Genomic DNA, 21,748 nt, shown 5'->3' on the forward strand with positions numbered 1-21,748 from the left:
TTTTTTTTAATGGAATGTTTGTCTGAAGGCCCTTGGAACCTTAGCTCGGACTGAGCGAAGTGCGAAGAAAAATACTCCACCTTCCCTGGTGTAGGTGATTCTACACTAATGTAACTATTTTCTGCCGCTCTGCAGCTTTTAATTTGTCATTAGCTAATGTTATTAGCTCGTCCCAATCCGAGAATGACGAGAATATGACGCCGACGCTCGCTGTAGCGTATTGATGGTGGTAGCACCAACCATTAACCAAACATGAATAATCACATACGTCAGTCAATGAGTCAGCGCATGGTTCTGAGATAGATACTTCAAAGTTCAAACTGTCAAAAAGTCATTATACTTAACGAAAAGATGTCGTAATTAGTTGTAAGTGGCAGCATTCAATCTTACCATGAATCTAATTCGAAGGTCATATACAGATTTTTACAGTGGTAATAGTAGTTCGCACAAAAATCATAGTCTCCTGAAATTTGACTTTTCTGAATTCTGACACGTACATATATCCCTACCGCTATAGTGATAACGATTTACGATACCTACCTATTAGAGTTCGACTTCTATCTGTTTCTGAGCTCATCACTAATAATAAAAATTCAATTATAAAACATTATTATTATTATTATTGCTAAAACAGTCGTGATTGCAGGATTTATATGTGAGTGCATTTAATAATATAACTATATAATTACACAAATTTAATAATATTGTTCAATAAGACAGGGCGCTTTTCACTTGAGGTAGGTATGTTTTTAAGTTTAGTGTTCTTTAAAAACTAACAATATAATGGGAATAATAATAAGTGGACCCCATGAAACCTAGATAATTACTTAAGATCATTAGATTAATAGTACATAATTTTACCCAAGTGACATATATGTACAACTTTTTAAGTTATTTTAAATAAAAAATACATACTGTATTTCAGTAATTATTAGAAATATTTTGGATTCTCTTTCAGATAAAATAAGATACAATGATGATAGAAACATTTGTGTTTTTTGATATAGAAACTACAGGACTTCCCCAATTTGAAAAGAATAGAACTAAAATTACAGAATTGACCTTTATTGCGGTAGCTCGAAAGGACATTGAGACAAGTGAATGTTTACCTCTAATGAATAAATTGTCTTTACTTTTTAACCCAGAAAGGAAAATTCAAAAAGAAGCTTCGAGGATCACAGGTTTAACAAATAACAATTTAAAAAATCAACCTATTTTTAAAGATAAAATTCAAACAATAAATACTTTTCTGTTAGAACTCAACCAGCCTGTGTGTTTGGTTGCTCATAATGGCAACAGGTTTGATTTTAAAGTACTTAGAGCTGAATTTTGTGAGGCAGGCCAGGATTTGCCATCTCATCTACTTTGCTTAGATTCACTGACAGGTTTTAGAAAGATTGCAAAAGATAGTATGTATATTTGTAGTAGAGTTCCTTCAAGCGCCAGTAAAAATATTACGATAAAAACAATTCATAATCGAGAAACAAATATTACAACTTCCTTAAAAGTTGATGATTTACTAACTGATGATGATGATGATGATTGGCCACAGCTTAACACAAGCACTGAAATATGGGAAAAAATTGATAAATTATCTATTAATGAATGTCCTGCGAATAAACCAAGAACAACAGAGAAAGTGTCTTGTCAATTAACTGCTTTATACAAGAGATTATTAAAAAAAGAGCCACTAACTTCACACAGAGCAGAAGCAGACTGTATTATGTTATTAGAATGTGTTACTACAACCAAACAGAGCTTTTTACCGTGGGCTGATAAAAATTGTAAATTAATTAGTGAAGTTAAGCCTCTAATACGTAGTTAAGGTTCATTTAAAGTTAAGTATTAAGTTTATATTTACAATATTTAATAATTATATATACTTTTATATATATATAACATATATTTTTATTATTTTAAATATGTACTGACTTAATCCTGGGCGAATTTTTGTATTAAGTATATGTTTGTAAAAAAATATAAAGTAAGTACTTAATTATGACCGTTTTATTATATCCTATACACACATCTAAGATGGCATATTTTTAAATCAGTCTTCAAATGAAGAATTACTATATAAATAATGAATAATAATATAGTATAAGTGAATATACGAAGCTTGTCATGCTATAAATAAATATAACTATAAAAATTGAAAACACAAACCAGTTCACCGATTGAATTAATGAAAAACTCAATGTTGGACAAAATTTACATATGCGTGTAAGTTGCAGAGCCAACGAAAAGATAATAAAAGTAAGTAGGTACACAAGTTTTAAACTTTTGAATGTGGCGGTATGTTAGGATCTTTGATTGTCAGGTGTCATTTATTTTCATCTCCAAAGCGAGGACGCATAAAAACAGTATTAACTTTATAGTGTTGCTACGTTGGAAAAATTATTCCCATATTGGGTAAAATGATTCCTAATTGCCGTTCTTTTTGGAATCAATGGGGAGGACTTTGTCCAGCAGTTCTATAACATCATACTATATGTCAAAACAATGGTGAAATGAATTAATGTATGAATCAATAGTATACCATAATATTACGCCGTTAGCAGTGTATACCGGCGTGTTGAAACAATATTATTGATGATACTTTTTGAGCGTATTTGATGAGGAAGGAAGGAATCATTCCTGTGGATGGAGCCTTGCAGTGGATATTTTTAAAATCACGGGTTGTATTGGAAAGCAGAAAAACAAAGAAAGTTCGAGCAGTGAATCAGCTTAAGTTTCACATCGAGCAGTTACGAGTTCGTCCGCTAAGATGAGTGTCCTTCCTTAACTAATTCCTAAAAAACCTAATAACTCACACAATAATATTCAAAATCGTTCGTCATTTGTGTAAATGAGGTGTTTTTAGACAAGCTTTACAGTGCACGCACGTAAATTTGTTATTTAGTGCAAAATTGCATCATCTTTTTTACCTACCCGTATATAGTATAAAAAAGTGAACAAAGGAATTCAATTGTATGTTCACTATTCCGTAAAATAGGTCAATGGAAGTTATTCGAAATACATAATTTCAATTTAATAATTTTTGATGAGGGTGATCCCAAATATTTTTTCTCGGCCGATCGTCACATTTATTAGTTGAGACATTGCTAAGATTTACTCGGGTTACGTTAGACACCTTTTTATTTATATATATACTTTTTGTTAATTATAATTATAATAGATACGATAGAGATAATAGTTACGTCCACTATTTATTTATTTATTTATTTAGAATTCTATAGTGTGTTTAGTGCGTTTTTGAGAACTATCGTGATGCAAGGTATTAGCATCAGTCTAACCTCTCTTTGTTCCCAAACTAATAGAATTTTTCCAAATCCTTACGGCTGATAATATTGTGCCTTTCTTCCTGGTAAGAAGATATTGTAACGAGGTATGTACTCAAGACTTATTATTCTAGTATAAGATTGTGTATCGACGGCCACCGAACCATTATTTGTGGTACAGAAGTATATTAAGCAATAAAAGGTCACTCAATTGATATAAAGTTAAATTATTATACGAAGTAACGTTGGTTTCGTATTCGTTTATACATACAATATTTAGCGTATTTGCCGAATATTCCAGGCTAATATTTATCATCGCCGTTCGCCGTTTGCCGTTTGCAAGTACATCCTTATCCCGTTGGATTACATTGGCCGGCCGCGGCTCCTGCACCGGCCGGGAGCGAACCGTTGAACGTGCGCAGCCGAGTTCCCTGAGCGCCAAGTACCACCAGAACGAGGAACATGAGCAATTTCAATTTAATTACGCAGGAATTGCATTGCTATTTAAATAAAGAGAATCAATCTAATTAGATAAAAATAATCAATCATATAGTTAACTGAGTACCAAAAAAGAAGTTTAAATTATATTGTTTTGTTGTTGTTTGTGAGTGAGTGTTATATTTTATGACAGAAGAAATGAATAAACAAAGTTTACGTGATTTAATCACTAGAAGAACGTCCGCCAAGGGACAAATTACAAAATTTCATAATTATTTAAATAGCATTGCCTGTTTAATAGAACTAAACAACGTTCAATTATCGGAGTTTTAAAACACTAAATTTGAAGCTTTGTCTATGAAGGTTGATGATTTGCAGAGTGAAATAGAGGTTTTAAATTATAAAAATATTTCGGCTAAAATTGAGGAACGCGATAAAATTGAGCATGATATAATTATGAATATAGCAAAGGCCAACTTTAGTCGAAGTCCAAAAAATTTGAATGCGAAAAAAGGCACAATTCGGGTCACAACGCGTCATGTTGCATAGATGATCCTAATCACCCCCACGAATTAGGCTTGAAACTCCCTCAAATTCAAATAGCTATATTATATATATAATAAATTTGATGGTGCATATTTCCGTTGGTTGGAGTTTCGGGTTACTTTTGAAAATCTGATACATAAGAATGATCGCAGAAGAAAAGAGCGTACAAATTCTTAAAAGGCCGGCAACGCACTCGCGAGCCCTCTGGCATTGAGAGTGTCCATGGGCGGCGGTATCACTTAACATCAGGTGAGCCTCCTGCCCGTTTGCCCCCTATTTTATAAAAAAAAAAAAAAAAAAAAAAGATCAGACATCCATAAATTCTATTACCTCGTATCTTATTTGTAAGGCAACGCGGCTAGGATTATTTCAAATTTGAAGGTGTCAACCAACAATTATGCTGAAGCGTGGAAGATGACTTCCAAAAGATACGACAACAAAAGAATATTGATTAATCATCATTTAACATCATTATTTAATATTATACAGCTTCCACGGGAATCAGAGCGATCTCTACGATTTTTGGTTGACCACTTGACCAAAAATTTGCGCGCCTTAACAAGCCTAGGACAACCCACTGACAAATGGGATGTACTAATAATATTTATATTATCATCTAAGTTAGATATCAATACGTTGTTAAAATGGAAGGAATATCGCAACAATTTGGAAGGCGACGTACCTACCCTCGAACAATTTTATAAATGTATAGACCGTGCTAATGTGCTCGAGTCATTGAATCGTAATAATCGGTCTGACGTTACTAGCGTATCAAAGGTAACCAGTGCCCCTGTGCGTTCTATAGCTACTAATAATAATATTCAAAGGCAAGGTCAAAATCAAAATAATGTCGTAAAATCGTTTGCGAGTACCAGCAATAATTATAGCAAGAAACCAAATATTACATTTATGTGTATTATTTGCAATGAGCGTCATAGGATATATGATTGTCCAACATTTAAAGCGAAGGGGGTTGACGAGCGAATGATGGACGTGACGAAGCATAAATTGTGTGTTAATTGTTTGAGACAAGGTCACCCCGAAAGCAAGTGTCACATAGTCTGCTCCGTCGCCCATCATCCTCCTCAAGCCACCTCGCTCTCATTGATGAACAAGATGAAAGTGAAATTATCGTTAACTATTCTAATCACAATACATATCAGGTGTTATTATCTACTGCTATCATTGAAGTATCGAATCCAGTTGATCATCAAAAGGTCAAAGTTCGTGCTCTTTTAGATTGCGGAAGCCAATCATCATTTTTATCTGAGTCCCTAAAGACCAGACTGTCATTAAAGTCTCGCCACATTGACCTAGGATCATTGTACAATTCACATCCTTTTTTGAATTATATTAATTTATTAAGTATCTGGGCGTTTAATTTACACCATCTATCCATCTATCTGTAATACAAAATACGAATTTATGGAAAGGAACAGTAATTAATAAAATATATCATATAGAATATAATTTGTATAGAATAACAACCAGTTGTGAGCTCTACAATGTTAGGTGTTGACTCTACATTCTATATATAATGTACTCTATGGTAACCACAGACTACGTACGGGATAAAGTTTAACTCAAGGGGATCTATATCTATGATAATGATGACCATTCATAATTTATATATACTCTGCTTAATCCCAATCTATAATCGTAAATAATTTAATAAATTGGATTATTAAATATGGTAATAAATTTGATGATTAATCAAAACGTCACCTTATTAAAGTTCTAATTCCGCGACGTGTGTCAATTTACGTGAATCTGTGTAAACTCAGTGCTGATTAAACCGCAATCCAATGAAAAAGCAATCTTCCGCAATCAAAGAACGAATAACTTCTATTCGTTTTAATTTCCGATACTTCATATAAAATCATGGCACGGAGATACCGGGATGCTGCTGCAAAGCTGCAGCAAAATATACACAAGCACTTAAAGGAAATAAAAGATCTTTCATCATCTGAAGATGAAGAGCCATATGAACCTAGTGTTCTGGAGGGTGTTTTCCAGAGTTACTGGCGAGGCGGTGGTGATACGCACATGACTAACAGGACAAGAAATCTTCTAGAAGAAGCTCTAAGCGGTCGGTCTGTTACTTGTTTAATTTGCATTGGATCTATTAAAAGAGCCGACGCTATCTGGACATGTGACCACTGCCATTCTTACTTTCATCTATCTTGTATTCAAAAATGGGCTAATGATAGCATAAACTTACGTTCCGAAGAAATCCAAGCTCCAATTGTCATTGTCAAGCGAAAAAATATTGAGTGGTGTTGTCCCAAATGTAGGACAACATACAGTAAAGAGGAAATTCCACACAAGTATCGTTGTTTTTGTGGAAAAACTGATGATCCACCATACCACCCTTGGTTAGTGCCTCATACTTGTGGAGAAATATGTGGGCGAAAAATTTCATTTGGTGACAATTGTAAACATAAATGCCTATTACTGTGTCATCCTGGTCCATGCCCTCCGTGCCCTCAAACAGTAAATGGAATATGTTACTGTGGAAATGAACAGAAAAGAGTTAGATGTAGTGCACCTAAATGGTCTTGTGGTGAAATATGTAGTAAATTACTTCCTTGTAGGTCTCATAAGTGTGAAAACATTTGTCATGAAGGTGATTGCTTGCCTTGTCATTACACAAGTCTACAGCTTTGTCTCTGTGGCTCAGAAACAGCAAAACGACCATGTACTGATCTAATTTGGCAGTGTTCGAAAGTTTGCAATAAAAAATATTCATGTGGATTTCATAATTGTTTGGATACATGTCACTCTGGGTCCTGTGGCCCTTGCCCAAATTCTGGCCTCAGGACTTGCCCTTGTGGAGCCATTCAACAGCATGTACAATGTCCTGATTCTATAGAAACATGTCTTAGTACCTGTGGAAAAAGGCAAGAATGTTGTGAACATACTTGTCCCGAAAAATGTCACAAGGGACCATGTCCACCATGTCAAGTGATGGTTGAAAAGAAATGCCATTGCTCTACACATGAACGATCATTACCATGTAGTAAAGACTTTAGATGTGATACCAAATGTAGAGGTATTAGACCTTGTGGAAAGCATGTTTGTGCTCGTAAATGTTGTAGTGGTAACTGTCCTCCTTGTGAAAAACTTTGTGATAAACCATTGCAATGCGGCCGTCACAAATGCACAACAATTTGTCATCATGGTCCTTGTTATCCTTGTCCAAGGGAATCAAAAATTATGTGCCGTTGTAAAGAAACTTTTATCACTGTTCCATGTGGCAGAGAAAAATATGTAAAGCCCCCTAAATGTAATAGAAAATGTAAAATTAAATATAAGTGTGGACATATTGAAGAAAACAAACATTTCTGCCATTTCGGTGACTGTCCTCCTTGTAAAGCGGTGTGTAACAAATCTTACGAGAAATGTGATCATAAATGCAAGGCCCTATGTCATGAATATGTTAATGTTGTATTTAAACAAGTTGAAAAGCCAGCAACACCTTGGGAAGTTCAGCCTCCGAAGACAAAAGTTGTAGCTTTGGATTGCCCACCTTGTGAAGCTCCTGTAACAGTTATATGTTTTGGAGAACATGATTCTGAACTGCAGCCCTGCCACTTAGCATCACGCCGCTGCTGTGGGCGGTACTGCAACAAAGACCTGGATTGTACCAATCATAAGTGTTTACTACTATGTCACTTATATAGCCCTGATTCTAATTACCCAAATGTGCCTTCCTCATGTAGACAATGTGATAGGGAGTGTTCTGTGCCTAGACCAGAAGAATGTACTCATAAATGTCCTAACCGTGCTTGTCATCCTGGACCTTGTCCATCATGTGAGGTATTAGAACGAATTAAATGCTTTTGTGCTGTTACAGATATATATTTACGTTGTCAAGAGCTATGTACGGCAAATGAAGACACATTAAGCTGCAAGCAACAATGTCCTAAAAATTTACCATGTGGACATAGGTGTAAAAAATACTGTCACAAAGATAGCTGTGGAGAGAATCAAATCTGTGTGAAAAAAACGAAAATATACTGTTCTTGTGGTAATTTGAAGAAAGAAGCATCTTGTAATTTGGTTCGATCATCTGAAATTAAAGTTGACTGTGACAGTACTTGTGAAGCTAAGAGGTTGGCAGTTAAATGTGAGAAAGAAAAAGAAGAAAAGCGATTGAAAGAGTTAGAAGAGGAAAGAAATCGCAAAGAACTTGCAGAATATGAATGGAAACTGAGCAGAAACAAGAAAAAACACAGAGAAAAGAAAATGATTATCAATGAAGACAATCGAAATTTTTTACAAAAATACTGGGTTCCTATTGTAACTATTGTAATTGTAATTTTGTCAGGAGTTCTATATACTATAAATTTTTCAGAGGTGTAATCTATTTTTACAAAGAAATCCAATGACTGTAAATTGGCGCTTGTAACGGTATAGATATCAAAATACGGTATTTTTATATTTGGTAGTATTAAGAGAGAACATCTTTGTTTTGCGTACTCTAAAATACAATAAATGGACATTTTAGAGGTGTTTTATTAATGGTTGTAAGTTAGTTACCTACATGAAAAATATACATTTAATTTAGGTATAAAGTACCACAATAAGTAGGTAGGTTTTTTTTTTACAAACTACTAATATAGTCTCGTCTGTAATGTCTATGGCCAAACAGTTCTTTGCTAAATCCGTGTGATTACTACTAATCTAGAAAGAAAGTGAAATAGTTTGATTATATCTGCAAAATACTCCTTTTTATTTACGGCAAACAAAGATAACTATTTTATAGCAGGGCGGAATCGTGTTGGTGTGTATAGCGCTATATTAAAATATATATTCGTCAGCTCACATCTGTGACATTTGAAAGTAGTGTGCTTTTTGGTATATTCCAACAACAACCCGTTAAAATCCCCGCCCTATTTACGATGGAACTACGCGTAGGTTCCTGACGATATTCGTGATACGAACTCACCACTAAGCATACAAATCTCCAACCGTGGTTTAATGAGATTTTATTTTAGACATTAATTATATGATTAGAATGAGACGGGATGATTTCGTTATTATAGACGTACGAAAATTTAGATTGTGTTCAAAAGTAATATTAGGTTGCAGAAAAATTCTTTTCGCGTTATAGTATGTATGAACTTGAAATAAAATCCCTTTGGCTATACTTTTTTTAGACTTCGTATCGGTTAATCGGTTAATCGGTTTTGGTATATTTAAAAGTTTAAATTTTAAAGAAGATAATTCAATTTACGAAAATGTGTGATTTTTATTTATTTTTCGTGTGATGAATCTAATGAAGAAATTCGAGACATTTTAAAATTTTCACTACAAAAAAGGTTAAAAATGCAACGCAAGTTGCGAAAAAACTTGCGATGTTTATGGACTTCGTATCTGTGAGAGTAGCACAAATTTGGTTTAAGCGTTTTCCATCCAGACATTTTTTATGTCAAATCTGCACGTTGCTCTGGTCGCCCTTTTACGGATTAAATGGATGCCATTTTTGATAAAGTGGAGCAACATCGGCATATCGGTAGTTACAACGTAGCTGAAATCCTGGGAATTGACCACAAAACAGTTTTGGCGCATTTGAAAAAACTGGGTACACAAAAAAGCTCGATATTTGGGTACATCACGAGCTCACTGAACTCATTTGTGATTTTTTATTACGACGTAATAAAACCAAACCATTTTTGAAGAATCTGGTGATGAAAAGTCGATCACGTACGACAAGAACGTGCGAAAAAGGTCGTGGTCAAAAGCCGGTCAGGCTGTGGCGGAACCCGTGTTAACTCGCAACAAGGTGATGTTGTGTGTGTGTGGTGGGATTATTATTCATTATGAGGTAGGCAGGTAGGACCGATCGATTCTGAACTCTACTGCGAACAACTGATAAGATTAAAGCAAGAAGTTGAGATTAAGCGGGCGGAATTAATCAACAGAAGGGGTATGGTTTTTCATCATGATAACGCTAGACCTCACACATCTTAGCGAAAATTAAGAGAGCTTGGCTGGGAGGTGTTAATGCATCCATCATATAGTCCTGACCTTGCACCTTCAGATTTCCACCTGTTTCGGTCTCTTCAGAATTCTTTATGTAGTGTCAGGTTAACATCACGAGAGGAATGCCAAAACCAATTGTCGCGGTATTTTGATTAGAATTTCTATAGCAATGGGATCACGTCCCTACGATCGATGGCAAAAAGTTATCGAACAAAATGGTATCTAGATACATACTTTAGTTAAATGTAAATAAACTATAAATATTGTGAATTTTCTTAAAAAATGCGAAGAAACATTTCCCCCAACCTATTAGATTGCATCTAGGTCACTAGACTTAAAAGCCGCTGAAATGTTGGGCCCAACTTATTATATTTATAGGACTAAATATCCAACTTAACTAATTGGTTGTTAAAAATATATATTTGTTATGGGGAGCTTAAGTAGTTCCTCATACTTAAGCTCCCCATAATGAAGAATACTTATGCATTTGCAACCATTCCAAGTAATTTAGACTGTCGGAGTTGCGTCTAAGTGTAAAAAAATCAATATAATTTTGTGTATTGTATTGAAGTTCGTTAAACGAAACGTACATTTTATTCTTTTCTATGAATTATTATAATAGTTCAAGCGCTATCAATACGTTTCACATGTTCTGAAATACAGCGTGTATTTCAACGAAAACCCCTATTTCGAATGTATATTTTGACAGAAATTACACTGACATATTCAACTCATAACATTCAAGTTTACATGAATGTGCTTCTGCTTTTGCTATATTTAACAATCGAGGTAATTGTTTTAAAGCATTTTTATTCATTAATACTACATCTAAACTAGATCTTGGTTAAGTTAGGTCATCATTTATGACAACATCGATTCGGTCAACCTCAACTGATGTGTTACTAGTTCTGTTCTACCCCAAGTGTTATTTTAAATACGTAGGCGCAGAGCGAGAGCAGCCCCCACCTGCTGTAAGATGCAAACCGTAGCGGCTAAGGCTGGTCTCAGCGACCAGAAAAAGCCGGAGCTGCGGAGGCTTGAATAAAATGCCTGTGATTTGGTATGCAAGGGTAGCATTTCCTGTAACGCCGGAGCTGTCCAAAAAACCTACTAATATCTATTGTTATTTTGATTATTATTTATTAAATATATTTTGTTTTTCTTTATTTACTTTTTCAATAACTGTTTCTGGCGGGTGGAAGTGGTTCTTCACCCCCACTTAAAACTCCTAATACGGGCGACGTATTTCTAAATTTTAACCAAAGTCCGTTGTTACCCAGCTTCAAACAGTGTTTTGTTTGAACATCCATACAAAAAACCCCCACCAAACTCAATTCACATCCGGTTGCAAAAATTGGATTCACAATCTCTGCTGTGAATTTCTGCTTCTTTTTTATTTAATATTATAGCTATAGTTAAACGTCAATACTTGATCGCTGGGCTCAATCGCCAGCCCCATACCCTATGTGTATATTTGATCTGTGCATATGACAGACGTATCTCGTATTATTGACGTATGTACGATTAATCAGGGTTCTTGGCGGGAAATTGAAAAAGCGCGGTACTATTTTTTTTCTAAAATAATACTTTAATTAAAATAAAGATTATTTCTTTGTAAATAACAGTATTAATAGACAAATTAAATATAAACATAGTGTATAAATAATAAAAATGGAAGGAAACGAGGGGGGCGGGCTTGACCCGCCCAACTCAAAAAAGAGACCACGACGGCGGCTCGAAGATCCCCAAAATGTTTCTGATGCTGGCGGCGGAGGCGGTGAGAAAGACTCGTATATCCCATATCTCAAGCCTAATTATAAAAGACTATATCCTGAAAATTCTATTAATATGGAATTTAAGGTTTTTATTGAAAACAAAAATATTCAGGACAGGCTGGGAAATAAAAGCCCAATATATTTAAACCACATATTCTCCGAAATTAAAGGCGTGGTGGCAATAAGGCGAATTAGCGCAAATAAAATTGTTGTCATATTTAAACAACATAATACAGCTAATAACTTGATACACAATATACATTTTCTTGAGAAACATGATATGAAAGCATACATTCCAGCAGCTCTAATTGAAAAAACTGGTATTATCAGATTTGTGCCTGCAAGTATATCAAATAAAGAACTATTTACGAAATTAACTTCTACAAATGAAATAATTGCAGTTAGGAGATTTATGAAAAAAAATTGGCAATGAATTAGTCGGAACACAAACTGTTAGTATCACATTTTTGGCAAACTTTACCTGAGAGTGTCCAATATGATTTATTTTTTTACAGAGTGTTTGAATATATACCTCCTCTCCAACAATGTTTCAAATGTATGAAATTTAATCATTATGCTAAAATTTGTAATGGCAAACAGCGTTGCTCTATTTGTTCAGGTGAACATTCTTATAAAGACTGCAATAAACAAAATGAGATTTGCTGTGTAAATTGCAGTGGACCTCATTTAGCAATATCCAAAATGTGTCCAATAAAAATGAATAAAATCCTAGAAAAGAAAAATAAAATAACATATGCAAGCATTGCCAGCACAAAAGATAACAATGAGTTCCCTCCCCTTCCACCATGCTCCAACCCTGTAAATAAAAAAGTGATTAGTGTAAATAATGCACCCCAACATGTAAATAAATCTGTAAATATTAAGCCTGTCTCACAGGCTGTAAGCATTAATGATATAAAATCACAAATAATTGCAAACAGTGATGTACTTATGGCCCTGGTACAAACACTGGTTCAAATAGGTAATAAGAATGATAATGAGCCTATAACTACAACATTTATTAAAGATATACTTATTAAAAATTTGTCAATATAATGGATACACAACCATATACAACATCATCTCTACGTATTGCGCAATTTAATGTTCAAGGTGCAAATCATAAAAAACATCTTCTTACAAAATTCTTAAATGAAAATAATATTGATATTTGTTTTAAATGAGACATGGTTAAAAGACCATCAATCTTTTTATATTTCCGGTTATAATTTCTACAATAAAAATTCAAAAAATCCTCGTAATGGTGTAGGAATATTAATTAAACCATATTTGAAACACAATGTTATAAATACTACTTTTTATGAAGATATTCAAACTATAGCCATAAGTATATACACAGAAAATACTACACTGTCTATTCTTTGTGTGTACTGTCCTCCGTCATGTAGGAGTATGAGAATGAATAGATTGCACAATATTATAAGAGAATTACCGAAGCCTCTTTTTGTAAGTGGTGATTTCAATGCACATCATATTGCTTTTGGATGTATGTCTACGAAACGTCAGAACTACACCCATCAGTAAAATTTGGAATCTCATTAAAAAGTTTAAGGGTATCAGAATTGGTAATAAATCATATAGGGATGAATTTGTAGAGCCACTTTTAGATAAGTTATCAGATAGTAACAATTTACTTGACCCAAATTCATTAGACAATTATTTTAATATTAACAATGAAAATCCTCAATCTAAATTTTTATTGGATTCTTTTTCATGGTCTGAACTCTTAATGAGTATACAATCTAGAAGAAATACTAGTCCTGGTTTAGATGATTTTCCATATTTATTAATAAAACATCTATCTGAATCTGTACAAAAGCTATTTTTGAATGTTCTTAATAATCTATGGCATAAAAAACTCATACCAAGTTCATGGCAAACTCAATGTGTAATACCTATATTAAAACCAGATAAGTCACCTGAACAGATCAGTTCTTATCGTCCAATCTCGTTATCATCCTGTATTGGAAAAATATTTGAAAATATGGTGAAATCTCGACTTGACTGGTATGCAGAATCCAATAATGTCATTCCACACATTCAATATGGATTTCGCAGAGGAAGAAGTTGTGTTGATAGCTTCATTTCTCTCATATCGGATCTGAAAAATGCAAAAAACAATAAATTACACACAGTTTGTGTATTTCTAGATGTGCAAGGTGCATTTGACAGTGTGGATCCTGGCATACTGGTGAAGGTACTCAGTAATTCTGGTATACCTGGACAATTATGTAAATGGATTTATGATTTCCTTAATAACAGAATACTATATGTTAGGCATAACAATATCTTATATGGACTATATGATAGGATATGCATCAAAAGGTACTATACAAGGTGCCACATTATTACCCTTGTTGTATAATTTGTATACTTGTGAGATATGTAAATATGTTAATACTAAAAATGTAAATATACTTCAATTTGCAGATGATTTAGTGTTGTATAGTTCAGATGTAAATTTAACAGTAGCCATTGAAAATGTTAACACTGCCTTAAGACAGTTAAATAATTATTATCAACACACATTAAAATTGAAAATAAATGCTGGCAAAAGTAATTTAATGCTATTTGGAAAGGACACACCAGTAGTGGATGTTGTCTATAATGGTGATGTCATTCAAAGAGTCACCTCACACAAATTTTTAGGTATTATCATTGACCAGAAATTGTCATTTGAAGAACATATTAAATATGTATCTAGAAATGCATTAAATGGTGTTAACATTTTAAGATGTCTAGCAGGTGTTACATGGGGTGCAGATCCCAAAATACTTTCATTATTATATAAATCTATTGTAAGAAGTCATTTTGATTATAGTTCTTTAGCTTATTTAAATAGCACTCATGTACATAAATTGGATATATTGCAGAACAGAGCTTTGAGGATCATATCAGGAGCAATGTGTTCGACTCCCATAAGGGCCATGGAAGTCGAAACAAATATTATGCCATTGATATTGAGACGACTTATGCTTGCAGAAAGATACTGCCTGAAACTATTATCATCAAATAATATCCAAATTATAAATAGGATAATACCTCACCCAATCAATATAGATGGTCCACTCACTTCACCAAATGATCTCCTGAGAGGTACATCTCCAACTCTGTGCCAGATCTTCTTAGAAATACAATCTCATTATTCGAACATCAAAAAACTTTCACACTGGTCGTGTTACACTCATTCATACAGTTGTATCACTCATCCTATTACGATTTTATCAAATTCAATCGAAAATAATTCAGATTTACTGGCTTTTATAGAAGAAAATAACAAGTATTATACAATCTACACTGATGGCAGTAAAGGCAATGATTTTGTGAGAAGTGCGGTATATGATTCCCAAAAAGATGTTGCTCAAAGCTTTGCTCTCGATAAAAAGTGCTCCATATTTACAGCAGAGGCATGTGCAGTTTTTGCCGCTTTAAAATCTATAATTTCTATAAATAATTGTAAATATTTTCTAATTTTGACAGACTCTTTGAGTCTTTTAAATAGCCTTAAGCATTCTAATATTAATAATTTTAAAACTAATTATATTATTTATTTAATTAAAGATACTGTCTTGCGGTTGCATAAAAAAGATATAACTGTTGCCTTTATGTGGGTACCCTCATTAGGTATTACTCATAAAGGTATTACTGGTAACGAAAAAGCAGACAAAGCTGCATATGAAGGGATTAACACTCTTAATGTCAGAAATGTGGTACAGGTTCCTATGACTGATTATTATTATTATATCAATAATTCGATAAAAAATTTATGGACAACATTATGGGAAGAAGATCAAAAATTGAAAGGAAAATGGTATGGTAGTATACAGGAAAATTTACATATAAGACCCTGGTATGATGAGTTGAATACTAGCTGTATCGTGAGTCGTGAGTTCGTTACCACAATCAACAGATTGCGCTTTGGGCATAACACTGCACCCGCGCACCTCGCTAAACTTAATATTATAGCTAACAATATTTGCTCTTTCTGTAATAATAACGAGATCGCAGATATCAACCATATCTTTTTTAAATGCCAAAACCAAATATTCATTTTTAATAGACTAATATTGGCAAGTGAAATAATGGAATTAGTGATCCCTCCCGCCGCCAGTTGTGTGATTTGCTCAAAAACAAAAAGTGTTATAGTGCATTATATAAATACATCAAAAATACCGTGGGGAAGATTTAAGAAAACAAGTGAAACGATAGAATAACATGTGAATTAGTGACCGTAAATAAGACTTGGCTTAAAGGTCTCGTTACCAGGCCATAAAATTATTATAAAAAAAAAAATACGATTAATCATGTTGCGGTTGCAACTAAAAATCAAAACAACCAATTAGTAATTACATTTTACAAGAAAGTCTTAAATCTCAATTAGTTTGCTTTATATCCCTAAAATTTTTTATTTTTAAAATTAATAGTTAGTAATTAATAGTAAATATACAAAATATGAATAATAATATTGTGATCACCGAAGTATTCCGATTATTTTGAAGCGCGATAAGCGATGTTGAATGGCTTGGGTAAGCTTATCAGTTTTGTTGCATTCTTATATTTAGTCTTCACAAATCGGGCATTCTAGTTACTTCCTACCATGTCTCGTGTTGCGACGTACGTGTTTCTAGATCTTGAGACCACTGGGCTACCTACAGAAGAAATTGGAAAAACTCGTATTACCGAAATTAGTTTAATTGCCGTGAAACGTAACCATTTCCTTGATACTAAACAAGGAAATGTGCCTCGCGTTCAACATAAGGTTACACTTTGTCTCAATCCACTGCGGATGATTCAGCCTAACGCAACAGAAATCACAGGCCTGAGCAATGAGTTACTGGAACACGAGCCGGCATTTGAACATAATGTATTCACCGTATTAAACACCTTTCTTAATATGCTTACAAAACCAGTGTGTCTTATTGCTCAAAATGGACTTGGTTTTGATTTTCCAATTCTCAAGCGCCACATAGATAGACTTGGCAAGATGTTTGCTGAAGATTTACTATGTGCTGACTGTTACCATGGATTTTATGATATTCTTCAGAAAGAGAATAATAGTTACAAAATGCCTGTTGTGGGTCTCTCGTCCATAAGTGAAGTTACCAAACTAGACAGCTTATCAACCGATACATTAGGTGAAACTGTATTATGTTCAGAAAACACTTTGTGGATGAAAACCATAAATGAATCAACTCCAGTTCAACAAAATTTTAATAAAGAAATTTCAAGAAGTAACATACTTAAGGCCAAACGCAGACTTCCATGGAGTCGAGGAAATCAGCCAAGAGAAAAGTATAAGTTAAAAAATATACATGAAAGACTCTTAAATCGTCAACATGTGGTAGCCCATCATGCTGAGAATGACTGCATAATGGCTTTGGAATGTGCTGTAGTGTTGGGCAAACATTTTAGTGAGTGGGTAGATAATAACTGTGTGCCCTTCTCAATAATAAAACCTATGACACCTGGTGTTCCGTTAGGATACTAATAATTATCAATTTTCAATAAATTATAAGAATTTTATATATATGTAATAAGAATTTCATACTAAAACCAAAGTTTTTTACAATTTGTAATTTGAATTCTTATATTTTAGATTTAGCCTTATAAACTGATTTTTAAATCTATATACTACATTCTTTTTAGTGAAGCTTATGTCCTTACTTTAATTTGTTAATGAAAATATGTGATAATGTAAAAATAATTTATTCAATGCATTTTTTATTTGATTTTTATATTTTACTTTATAAAGGAATGTTATAAAAACATATATATGTACTATGTAGTCTTGATTAAGGAAGGACTCCAAGACAAATGATAAGTATTTAATTAAATATTAACTTATTGTAAAAAAGTCAATAAACATATACATATTTTTATTGTGTGTTCTTTATTACATACTCACATATAGATTGAGTCATATTATTGACTTGATTATTGAATATCACACAAAAATTGCTCAAGTATAAAAGAAAATGGAAATTTTATGTTTTGGAACTTATTATGTAATTTGTAAAGTTAATAATAATATAGAAGCAGTCGATTGTGGTTTTCAGGTCTTTTATTTCTGACGGGAGTGCTATGGGGTTGCACAAATCCTTTCATTCGTCAGGGAACCAAAGGTCTTTGCTTGGTGCAGGCTAAGAGTAAGGTGGGCCAGCTGTATGCTGAAGTGGTATTCCTGCTAAGTAACTGGAAGGTAAATTAATTTTTAAAACTTTACCTACCACCTATATATTTATTATTCTAGTGCTTATTTTCTTAGTGTATATATCATGGGCCAAATGTAAAATAGATAATTTCATTTAATTCTATGCATTAGAATTGCCAATTTGACCAACCTAGGATCATAATAGTATAATAGTTACAGAATAGTTGATTGTGTCCTTGCGCACACACTTTTCGACTGTAACATTTACTTTTTTGTTTTATTTTTGGGTAATATGAAAGCAACTAAACCAAATTCAAAATTTATTTATTTATTTATATCCTGAATTCAGAAACTTATTTAAAGTAAAATAATCTCAAACTAAGATGCTTAAGCGTCTAGGTGTTAAGATTCCATGAGGTACTTAAGTTTGTCGCTCTCTTAAGGTAATACTTCCAATTTTGTTAGTATGTACTACCATGGCTGATAAACCAAGCGGGCTCCCTGGTCTACTTAATGGCTGTACAGCGATTGCCCCTCTCAACAGCGGTTCCAACAGCGAACAGCCTCGCCTTCGCCTTCACTGCTATTACTGCCGCTGCTATTGGGTCTGAAGAACCGCTTGATTCTCGTAAGATAATTAAACTTTGTATTTGCGGGGAGTGTTATTAGTGGTCTATTAAATAAATAACATAGACAATGTCGAAATTTCATGTTTTTTTTTTAAAAATTAATAATAGGATCTCAGATATTTTTTAATTCATCTGTAAAATATATTTTTGCAGATAACGTATTTAACTTCGGAACGGCTGTCCGTTACTTAATTTTCTTCTGCTAGGTTGAACTCTTATACATCAATATAGCTGATCACAACGACCTTGATTATGTTTATTATAGATAACTCTTTTGCATATAAAAACTGGCACTGTAAATTTTTTTCTCTACTTCAATGAATACAGGAAATAGATTTTAAAACTTGAACCATTTCAAATTGGGCATTTCTTGAAATCAATAAAAGAAAAATAATGATTATTGTTCGTTTGTAAAATTGCTTAACTAATGTCGCGAATTGCCGTAACTCATTACTAATAAATTTAAAAACTCTTTGGGTCTTTCAAATTTTACATTAAACCACTTTCTGATAAAGCGATAAAGGCCGGTAAAATTATGGCCTTCATTGTGACTTGTTCAACTGTCCAGAGGCCCGGTTCGGTAAAAAAAGACCCGTTTCGGAAAGAAAACACTGGCCGGCGAGTACTGTGCTGATGACATGGGAACGCTATGCGGAAGTGTACTAAGAAATTACACCTCATAGCGGAGGCTCCATTATGTTTTGGGCGGCAATCATTTCGACGGATCGTACACAGATAGTTTTTGTAGAAATTGGAACATTAAATGCACACCGGTACAAAACGGACGACCTAATTCCACATGCAAAGCCGGCATTGACTGCTCTTGATATTTTTTTTCATTCCTCCGATCCATATTTTAAGTAATATTTTCGTGACAGTACATGCGAGTGCACAGTTGTGTGCGAACTGTGAACTGAAATATTCGCGCACAATTTGTTCGCTTGGTGAGTCGATCAAAACAAACATCTGTGCCGTACGCTGTGCAACAGAGGTCGTCCTTATAACGTAAATGTCATTAGGTCCGATTTTTGCAAGAGTTTCTTTAGATTTCAGCAGATTCTGCACATGATATCAAAGTCGACTGAATGTAGCCTTAGGATAACCCGTTTCCTATATTAAACCTGGTCTCTAGATGGTTCTGTGAATGTAAAGATGATAAGGTCCAGATGTCTGTCTGTGAATGAATATATATCTTTGTTTCCAGGAGCCATTCTCGGCGTGGTGCTGGTCGTTGGTGGAACATTCCTCTGTTGCATGGACAATGTTTAGTTAGTTAATAGTAGTAGGGATTCCCGGCGACTGCCAAAAAAGTTCCCCAAAAACGTAAAAGTCATGGTTGGCCAAACCTAAAAAAAAAAAAATAAATTGTACTCTACCCCCACTAAACAGGCCGTGTGGAGTCGAATGCACTCACTCCTGAAGTGATAGCTCTAACCGTTCCAGAGATAGCTTTCCCAAAACCCTTGCTAATTACTTACTAATCACCACCTTATCAGCTACGAATGCATCGTTATCTACTTTCCTACATTCACTAACCCGATCTATGGCTCTAAAAGAAAAATAGAATAAACTATGTCTAACCTAACCTAACCTACGGGTCTAAGCAAACAACAATAAATATACCTAACCTACATTAACACCATTATCTATAATAAAATTAGATGTAAGGGTTACATATTTAAATAAAACATTTTTATTCCAGGTATTATTCTTTTATTTATATGTCCATTATATTTCTATACAAATTTACTAGCACCGTATCATTGTTCTCTGAGTCACACGTAAAATTTCTAAGGAAGTCTTCTAATCTCATCCCCCTGAACTTGTAATATATGTATACCAAACAGTACTCTCCGCACACCGCCGATAGGTAATCCTGAACCGTAAGGCTATTGTATCTCCACATGCAACAATTCCTCCCTAAAAATCCTTCTATTGCTTCAATAGGTTTACGTCCAAACGAATCAAAGTATTCCCCAACTCTTTCAACGTTTATATGAATAGCCACCCAATGAGACCCCGGCTGTGAATCAGGGTCAAGATTGCATATGATAAGTGCTGGCACCTGAGCATACATCGGCAATCGATTTGAAGGATATATGTTGCTCTGGAGGCTGGGATGTATTCTACGAAGACTCCTTTGCACTTCTAGTGTGTTCATACTTTAATATGCGTTTACTCCCCTACTCTTTCACTCTTTTACTGACTACATTTATTACTATCAATTCATATTTGTACTTATATGTATATGTATTTAAACACACATAATATGATCTCAACATAAGTAATGAGTCTCTTTGTAAAAAAAAGTAATGAAGGTAAATAAAAACCATGTCATATTCGATTACATTATATTTTATTATTCTTAATATCATAATAATTACATAAGTGATTGCTTAACTACTATAATCCACACATACATTTCTGTTCTTATCTATTTCTATAATATTTGAAAACTCTGCGTAAACTACACAGTTAATTGTTCTCTAATCTAACTTCCATTCTTACACTACCATGGCGTACAAGATTCCAATGCACATTAGAGTTAGCCGACAAGTCAGGTGTTAAATCAAAAGCTAGTAAACAGTACCCATTTGAATATTGCTCCCTCGATATTCCATTACCTTCGTTAAAAAAATGTATACCGGTGCCTGAGTATAGGGTGTGGTATGCGCTAGTAAATACATCGTTTAGAAATGATGGTTGTAACGCTTTTGAAGGTATCTGTTGACCATCTATATATAGGCTAAATGAGCAAATACCAAAATTTTCAAAGTTGAAAGGATTTTTACCATAACTACCGTTGAATGCTGTATTATTCACAAAACCTATAATACATCTCATAGGAACCTGTCCTAAAATATACTTCAAAAGTAATGAAGGTTAATAAAAACCTGATAAGGTTATTCGTTTGTATTT

The 21,748-nt window shown here is 33.8% G+C and overlaps 3 protein-coding genes and 2 long non-coding RNA genes across 8 annotated transcripts; 4 read left to right on the forward strand and 1 right to left on the reverse strand.

Annotated features, from left to right (window-relative positions):
- Window positions 1-350: 350 nt before the first annotated feature.
- On the forward strand, window positions 351-1,938 carry LOC123714726 (three-prime repair exonuclease 1-like). Of its 2 annotated transcripts, none has more exons than XM_045669157.1 (2): window positions 351-737; window positions 959-1,938. In XM_045669157.1, exon 2 carries the CDS (start codon window positions 974-976, stop codon window positions 1,823-1,825), a length of 852 nt encoding a protein of 283 aa, XP_045525113.1. In that variant the 5' UTR covers window positions 351-737; window positions 959-973; the 3' UTR covers window positions 1,826-1,938. The 2 variants fall into 2 exon arrangements, with proteins under 2 accessions (XP_045525113.1, XP_045525114.1); XM_045669158.1 differs by having other exon boundaries at window positions 351-655.
- Window positions 1,939-5,929: 3,991 nt separating this feature from the next.
- On the forward strand, window positions 5,930-8,713 carry LOC123714627 (NF-X1-type zinc finger protein NFXL1). Its single transcript, XM_045668980.1, has one exon. The coding sequence runs from the start codon at window positions 6,147-6,149 to the stop codon at window positions 8,628-8,630; it is 2,484 nt and encodes an 827-aa protein (XP_045524936.1). The 5' UTR covers window positions 5,930-6,146; the 3' UTR covers window positions 8,631-8,713.
- Window positions 8,714-12,162: 3,449 nt separating this feature from the next.
- LOC123714629 lies at window positions 12,163-15,657 on the reverse strand. 2 transcript variants are annotated; one of them, XR_006754335.1, is made up of 3 exons: window positions 15,097-15,645; window positions 13,969-14,150; window positions 12,163-12,845 (listed from the first exon to the last, which is right to left on the reverse strand). It is a non-coding gene; the product is annotated as an uncharacterized LOC123714629 (long non-coding RNA). The 2 variants fall into 2 exon arrangements; XR_006754334.1 differs by lacking the exon at window positions 12,163-12,845 and having other exon boundaries at window positions 13,813-14,150; window positions 15,097-15,657.
- On the forward strand, window positions 14,419-15,195 carry LOC123714630. Its single transcript, XR_006754336.1, has 2 exons — window positions 14,419-14,847; window positions 14,923-15,195. It is a non-coding gene; the product is annotated as an uncharacterized LOC123714630 (long non-coding RNA).
- A 32-nt stretch (window positions 15,658-15,689) lies between the features above and the next one.
- Window positions 15,690-20,418, forward strand: LOC123714628 (transmembrane protein 234 homolog). 2 transcript variants are annotated; one of them, XM_045668982.1, is made up of 4 exons: window positions 15,690-16,575; window positions 18,106-18,248; window positions 18,666-18,828; window positions 20,034-20,410. In XM_045668982.1, exons 1-4 carry the CDS (start codon window positions 16,560-16,562, stop codon window positions 20,096-20,098), a joined length of 387 nt encoding a protein of 128 aa, XP_045524938.1. In that variant the 5' UTR covers window positions 15,690-16,559; the 3' UTR covers window positions 20,099-20,410. The 2 variants fall into 2 exon arrangements, with proteins under 2 accessions (XP_045524938.1, XP_045524937.1); XM_045668981.1 differs by lacking the exon at window positions 15,690-16,575 and adding an exon at window positions 16,582-17,460 and having other exon boundaries at window positions 20,034-20,418.
- The last annotated feature ends 1,330 nt before the right edge of the window (window positions 20,419-21,748 follow it).

This window comes from Pieris brassicae, chromosome 9, assembly GCF_905147105.1.
Source record: "Pieris brassicae chromosome 9, ilPieBrab1.1, whole genome shotgun sequence".
In the NCBI taxonomy this organism is placed as follows: Eukaryota; Metazoa; Arthropoda; class Insecta; order Lepidoptera; family Pieridae; genus Pieris; species Pieris brassicae.